This window comes from Sorex araneus, chromosome 11 (assembly GCF_027595985.1).
Source record: "Sorex araneus isolate mSorAra2 chromosome 11, mSorAra2.pri, whole genome shotgun sequence".
In the NCBI taxonomy this organism is placed as follows: domain Eukaryota; kingdom Metazoa; phylum Chordata; class Mammalia; order Eulipotyphla; family Soricidae; genus Sorex; species Sorex araneus.
Window position 1 is genome coordinate 25762738 of NC_073312.1, and position 6794 is coordinate 25769531.

The 6794-nt window shown below is 61.3% G+C and overlaps 1 protein-coding gene across 1 annotated transcript; it reads left to right on the forward strand.

The window, feature by feature from the left end:
* Positions 1 to 4216: 4216 nt before the first annotated feature.
* Positions 4217 to 6082, forward strand: LBX1 (ladybird homeobox 1). The gene is made up of 2 exons (XM_004616343.2): positions 4217 to 4547; positions 5229 to 6082. Exons 1-2 carry the CDS (start codon positions 4223 to 4225, stop codon positions 5747 to 5749), a joined length of 846 nt encoding a protein of 281 aa, XP_004616400.1. The 5' UTR covers positions 4217 to 4222; the 3' UTR covers positions 5750 to 6082.
* Positions 6083 to 6794: the final 712 nt, after the last annotated feature.

The following is a 6794-nucleotide window of genomic DNA, read 5'->3' on the forward strand; positions in this document are numbered from 1 at the left end:
TAGTACAGCAGATAGGGCGCTTGCCTTGCACAAGGCCAACCAGGGTTAGATCTTCAGCACCTCATATGGTCCTGTGAGTGCCTCCAGGAGTGATCCCTGAATGCAGAGCCAGGACTACTGAGGTAGTCCCCAAACAAACAAACAAACAACAACAACAACAAATAAGCATTTCCTCTGCATGAAAGACTCCAGGGACCAGCTCCAGGGAAAAGAACACTGGACAGCTGACTGGGGGTGGAGGACCTCAGACTGTCTCCCCGACCTAGCTCGGGGTGCTGGATAAGGGTTCGGGAAAAAGGTTAGATTCTGGCCAGTAATAGAGGGACGTTTGTCACTACTACCCACACAGTGCCTGAATTAATCCCCTTCCCAATTCTCACAGGCTTCAACACTTTTATGGGGCTGGGGGCAGTCAGAACCCAAACCTTCTCTCTCCACAACATACAACCATTTGTACTCCTTGCACCACAAAAATTTATCCAACCAGCTGGGGATGTGGCTCAGCAGTAGAGCACATGTCTTGCGTGTGTAAAGCCCTGGGTTCAATCCCCAGCGCGAGCGCAGGCACACACACACACACACACACACACACGACTCATCCAACCAATAAATACCAGGTGCCCCCTAACCCTCAGATCTGTATAGAACTGGGTGGTGGAGCCTCCAATCCAGGCGCCCAGTCCCAAGCTCTCTCAGCTTGGCGGGAGCAGGAGGAGTTGGGGCTGCACACCCAGAGGTCTTGCACTGCAGCTGCCCGTGCCCTGGGTTCGAGGGTGGCAGTTGGGCTGGTGTTTGAAGGCTGACCTCGATGCGGCTGCCTTTGCCTTGATGACGGAGGCGAGGGGGACTGAAAACAACAAAACGGACCAGTGGCACCACGTGCCCCCTGCAGCCTCAGCAGTGCCAGTGGAGCTGTTTGGCTGAGAGTTCAACCAATTAGGCTGGAAAAAAGCAAAGCCATGGATTGGGCGGCAGGTAGGGCCAGGAAGAGAGCAAAGTGGATGGAAGAAGCAACAGCACAGCCGATGAAGCAAAGTCCTGTCCACTTTGATAGGGAGACTAACAGTGCCCAGAAATACAGTCCCAGCAGGGAACTCTGTGTCCCCACCGGCCCCGTTTCACCATTGTCACCATCCTGACACCTCATACTAGCCCTGAAGTCCGCTGGTCCTGGGGGACTAGGAGATAAACCTCTGAACTAAGAGAACCCTCTGCTCATGTCTTTACACCATCAGGTATAAAGACAAGAACAGAGGGGAAGAAGTGGGGAGGGGAGTGGCAGCCTCTCTGGCAATGAGACCCTAGAGTATCCAGTTCCTGATCTGGGGCATCTTCTCTGTGAACAGGGAAGGTGGCTTGCAGGGAAGCTCTGGGTCAGGACATTTGCGGGTAAGACCGGCAGGCCAGATATGGAAGTGGGATGAGGAGAGCAGGATGTGAGAAAGGGGAACAAGGGAGAAGGGAGGGCAGGAGAGAGGGAGGAGGGCAGACTCAGTCCCAAGCCAGAAAAGTCCAGCCCCCTGGCGCCCTCTCCCTCCACCTTCTGGGCTCAGACCATGCAGGCATCACCCAGCATCCCCCAGCCGCTGTGGCTTCCCAATTGCACCAGAGACAGGTTTGCCATGGGGCTGGGACAGAGCTCTGGGGGGCTGAGAATCCCCCTTTTCACCATTCCTGCCTTTTAAGCACCTGTCTTTAACCTCCCCCACCTCAACACCCCCCTCCCCCGCATGCAGGACAAAGGTGGGGATGAGGCAGGCAGGTCTTCCTACACTAGCAGCTAGGGACAGGTGGGATTCCTGACCAAGAACCCCTTCTCCCAGCACTGCGCCCTTCACTCCACAGAGCCTGGAGCCAGACAAATAGCTGGAGGAGAGAGAAAGAAATAATCCCGTGCAGAGGCCCCAGTGCGGAGGGGGGGGAGGCTCCGGGGGGCAAGGTGTCCCCGACCCACTGCTCACTGGCCATAGACCCTCTGTGGGGCAAGTTGACCTGGAGTCCTCCTGCCCCGCACAGCCTCTGGCTGAGCACCGGCCTCCTTCTCTTGTTGGGGCTGGGTTGCCCGACCCGATTGCCTGCCCAGGAGTTTACAAACAAAGCCTGGGACCCGCTAGCGCTGGCTACCCGGAGAACAGCCGTTCCTCCCTCCACCTCCTGTCTTCTTCCTTCCCTCCTTTCTCCAGGGTTAGAAGCAGATTAAGGTGGGGGGGAGGTGCTGGTGACCCCACACAAACCTGCGGAGTGAAGAAAAAGCCCGGGGTCACAACACCCCGTGGCGCCGAATGGGGGGGGGGATGAAGGCGGTTTAATCACCCTAAATACCCACCGATTCACCTCCATTTCCGAGAATAAATACCCGGACAGCCACACACAAACACACATATTCAGAAGCATAATTACATCCAAATACTGACGCACACAAACGGTCGCCTGAGAGACACAAAGTCTGGGTTGTAGGGTTCCCACCGCCTCTTATTGCTCGAACCCCGGCCTCCCTGCGGGTCCCGAGAGCTTAGCTCCCAACCTTCGCCCGGCCCCCTCTGGGCCCCCCGCCCCGCATCCGGAACAGCTGGAGTCGGCCGGCCTGCGGTGCACTCAAGCCCGGCGCTGGGCTGGGCGGGGCGGCAGCGGGGCCCCGGCCGGGCCGGGCAGACCGCAGCGGGGAGGCCCGGAGCCGCCCCGTGAGCCCTGGCCCCCCGCCCCAGCTGCCCGGTCCTACGTGGGTCACCAAGGGGCTGCAGTCGTCCGAAGAAAGAGTGCGCGAGATTGTTGCAAGAGGTAAGGCTGCTACTACAGACTTGGGCCGGGGGAGAGAGAGAGGCGCCCAGAGCCATCCTCAACTCCCTGCTCCTCTCTCGGGTTAGGGAGACTGAGTCTCTGGCTGGCCCCTTGCCCCGACCCTTGGGGTTGGTCCTCCACTCCTGCCCCGTGTCGCCTCGCCCAGTGCAGTTGCAGCCAGCTCAGATCTCCAGTGGGCCAGCCCGGGGTGTGGGGGTTGGGGGCGACCCGCAGAAACCCTCTACCCAGACCGTAGCCCGGGTCGGAGGTGTGTGTGAGCGTGTGTGTGTGTGTGTGGCGTGAGGGCGGCCGTGAGGAGCAAGTGGGTCTAGGGTAGGGGCGCGGGTTCGCTGATCTCTGCTCCGCAAAGTGGGCGCCGGGCGGCGGCGGCGGGGCCCTCCCAGGCTCCCGGTCTTACCTGGCCCGCGCAGCGGCCGATTCCCTCCCCGGCTTGGGTTCTCGTCGCCCTGTCTTGGGCGTCAAATCCCGGGTCGGAGAACCTGAGACCTCCAGGCCGGCGCTGCCTTCGCAGCCAGGCCGGCGGGAGGCGGGTGCGCCCCGAGCGCAGCTCCTAGTTTGGGGTGGGGGCGGCGGCTTTTCAGTCGCCGGAGGTTCGGGTGCAATAAAGGCGCTGCTAATGTAATTTACAAACAGCTCGGGCCGAGCGCGGCGCAGCGCCCGGACTGACAGGCGCATTAGGCAGGCTAATTCCAGCCGGCTCCTCCTACCCCCGGCCCGCTAATTAATGAGCTTCCCAACTTAGAGCCGCCTGCATTGGACAGACAGAGAGTGAAAGAGAGGGCGAGGGAGAGGGAGAGAAGGAGAGAGACGGGGGGGAGCAGAGGAGAGAGAAGAAAGAGGGAGGGAGGGAGAGAGAGAGAACAGGAGGAGAAAGAACAGAGAGAAAGAAGAGAGAGGGGGAAAGGAGAAAGAGAGAGAGAGAGAGAGAGAGAGAGAGAGAGAGAGAAGTGCAGCTGCAAATAATTGATTACTCCTCGATCAAGGCTAACTTGTTAGCAATAGTCAATTGCCCCATCTCTCCGCCTCCCCTCGCAGTACGGAATCGGCGCCCTCTCCTCGGCTCTTCCAACTGCTGCCGCCAGGACCCAGGGCCAGGAGCCGCGGCAGAGCCACCTGACACCTTTAAATAGCACCGGGGCTGGCGAAACTGGAGCCCCGCGCGGCGCGCCCCGGCTCGGGCCCCGGATTGCTGGAAGCCGGGGTGGCGGCGGCGCCCGCGTCAGCGCCCTCCTCCCGGGGCCCCGTACCGGTCGGCTCGCCTCTGCCGCTGCGCTAATCGGCCCGTGGCCGGCTCGCGCGCCCTGCCCGGCGCGGCCTCCTTCGCACCCGCCGCCGCCAACCGCGCTGCCCGGCTCTCGAGCTGCCCGCGGGCTGGGTCCCCGAGGCCCGAGCCGCCCCGGCCGGGCCCCGCAACGAGGCCGAGATGACTTCGAAAGAGGACGGCAAGGCGGCGCCTGGGGAGGAGCGGCGGCGCAGCCCGCTGGACCACCTGCCGCCGCCCGCCAACTCCAACAAGCCGCTGACACCGTTCAGCATTGAGGACATCCTCAACAAGCCGTCGGTGCGAAGAAGTTACTCGCTGTGCGGGGCGGCGCACCTGCTGGCGGCCGCGGACAAGCACGCGTCGGGCGGCTTGCCCCTGGCGGGCCGCGCGCTGCTCTCGCAGACTTCGCCGCTGTGCGCGCTGGAGGAGCTCGCCAGCAAGACCTTTAAGGGGCTGGAGGTCAGCGTCCTGCAGGCGGCCGAAGGTAGGCGCCGCCGCCGGCTTCTCCCCCACGCCCAGTACCCCGCTCCTGGCGCCCCCAGCTTCCTGCCCAGCGCCTCTGCCCGCCTCCTCCGCGCCGCGCTGGCAGTCCGGGCCGGCTAGCCTAAGTCGCTGCGCTGCCGCGCGGGAGCAGAGAAGGGTAGGATAGGACTCAAACCCTATTTCCTAGGGACCTCTAGATAGGTCAGAGTCAGGGACCCAAGATCTCTCGCAGCCCTGCATGCTCTGCCCGGTGTTCTCCCCGTTCCCAGCGGCCTGGGGCTCCCGGCCCTGTTCCCAGGGGTTAGGGATGGGAGAGCCTTTCGCTGGGACTTTGGGGGTTGGGATATTTTGGAAGGCGGATATAGAATCAATATTCACACCGCTGTGGGGGCCGTCCCTGTCTGGCCCCTGCATGTTCTAGCAACCTCAGATCTTTCAAACCAACTCTTAGGTGGGGGAACAGGGATCAAAACAAATTTTCCTACAAATATCTAGTAGATGAGAAGGGGGGAAAGGGTTTTGCCGAAGTGAAAGGCCGACTCTGGCCCGAGTGGTTAAATCAGATCGGAGAAGGAAGCAGGAGGCGGCAGACCACAGGCCGGTGGGCCTGGGTGGGGTGACCCAGAGCCTGGGTGGGGTCTCGTCTCCCCTAGCACGAGCCTATACTATGGTTTCCTCGCAGGCCGCGACGGCATGACCATCTTTGGGCAGCGGCAGACCCCTAAGAAGCGGCGAAAGTCGCGCACGGCCTTCACCAATCACCAGATCTACGAGTTGGAAAAGCGCTTCCTCTACCAAAAGTACCTATCTCCCGCGGATCGCGACCAAATCGCGCAGCAGCTGGGCCTCACCAACGCTCAGGTCATCACCTGGTTCCAGAACCGGCGCGCCAAACTCAAGCGGGATCTGGAGGAGATGAAGGCCGACGTGGAGTCCGCCAAGAAACTGGGCCCCAGCGGGCAAATGGACATCGTGGCGCTGGCCGAACTCGAGCAGAACTCGGAGGCCGCGGGCGGCGGGGGCGGCGGCTGCGGCAGGGCCAAGTCAAGGCCTGGCTCTCCGGCCCTCCCCCCAGGCGCTCCGCAGGCCCCGGGCGCCGGGCCCCTGCAGCTCTCGCCCGCCTCCCCGCTCACGGACCAGCCGGTCAGCAGCCAGGACTGCTCGGAGGACGAGGAAGACGAAGAGATCGACGTGGACGATTGAGCGGCGCCTGGGCTCTGTCGCCGCCCCGGGCCCCTAGCGTCAGCACGCCTTGCAGCCTCCCGGACCGGACCGCCGAGGGGAGCTGGGACCTCCTCTGCAACTCCCGCCTCGCTCCTGCCCCAGGCCCGGACTGGGCTCCCAGCCGCCGCCTCTTCCCTCTCTAAGCAATAAACCCGGGCTGGCCGGCCGGGCCGGCCGCCGCTCCCGGCGTCCGCCGCCCCGCAAGCCCTAGGCCGAGCATTTCTGTTCGGCTTCTGTATAAATATTTAAACCTATATAGTGGGTTCTTCCCACCGCAGCCTGACTTGTTTCCCCTTTCTTTTATTTTTTAAAATCTCGGAGATCTCCATGTTTCCCAAGCTCTCAGGCTGCCAGGTTCGCTGAGGACGAGGCAGAATCAAGGGTAGCGGATACAACCCCGCGGTCTGGAGGAGGGGGCCGGGCCGCCCCAACCCTTTTTGTTGTTGTTGTTGTTTGTTTGTTTGTTTGTTTTTTTAAATTTTCTCTGCATGTGGCGAATGCACGGCCCTCTCCCTCCTCACCTTCCCAGGCCTATTGCAGTTTTCACTTCTTTTCTTTCCTTCTTTCTTCCCCCCACCCCCTCGCGTGGGAAGGGGCTGAGTGGCCCAGCCTGGCCTGACTTGCAAGTTTCAAATTGATCTTTTCTTTCCCCTCTGGAAAGGAGTCTGTTTCTGACACCACCTCTGCCCCCACCCCCCATTCCAATGCTCACTTAACTATTTTTAAGAGTCCTCCCCATTCTCTCTTGGTTTCCTTGGACTGATTGCTGAGATCCCGATCTTAGCGATAAAGCAGGGGAAATCCAGCCAAGCAACAACAACGGAACCCAAAGCCCTAGAATTATTTTTTACTCTTTATAGAAATTTTTTGCATGTGACAGAGACTGAGAGGCCACCCTAAGCCTTCACCCCACCTCCTCCGCAGCTCTGGGTCTGTCTTGCAGTCTCCACTGCCCCGCTTCGAGATGGATTTGGCCAGATGAGGGTGTTCGGATGTGGGTGGGTCCCCGTGCCCTTTCCCGTTC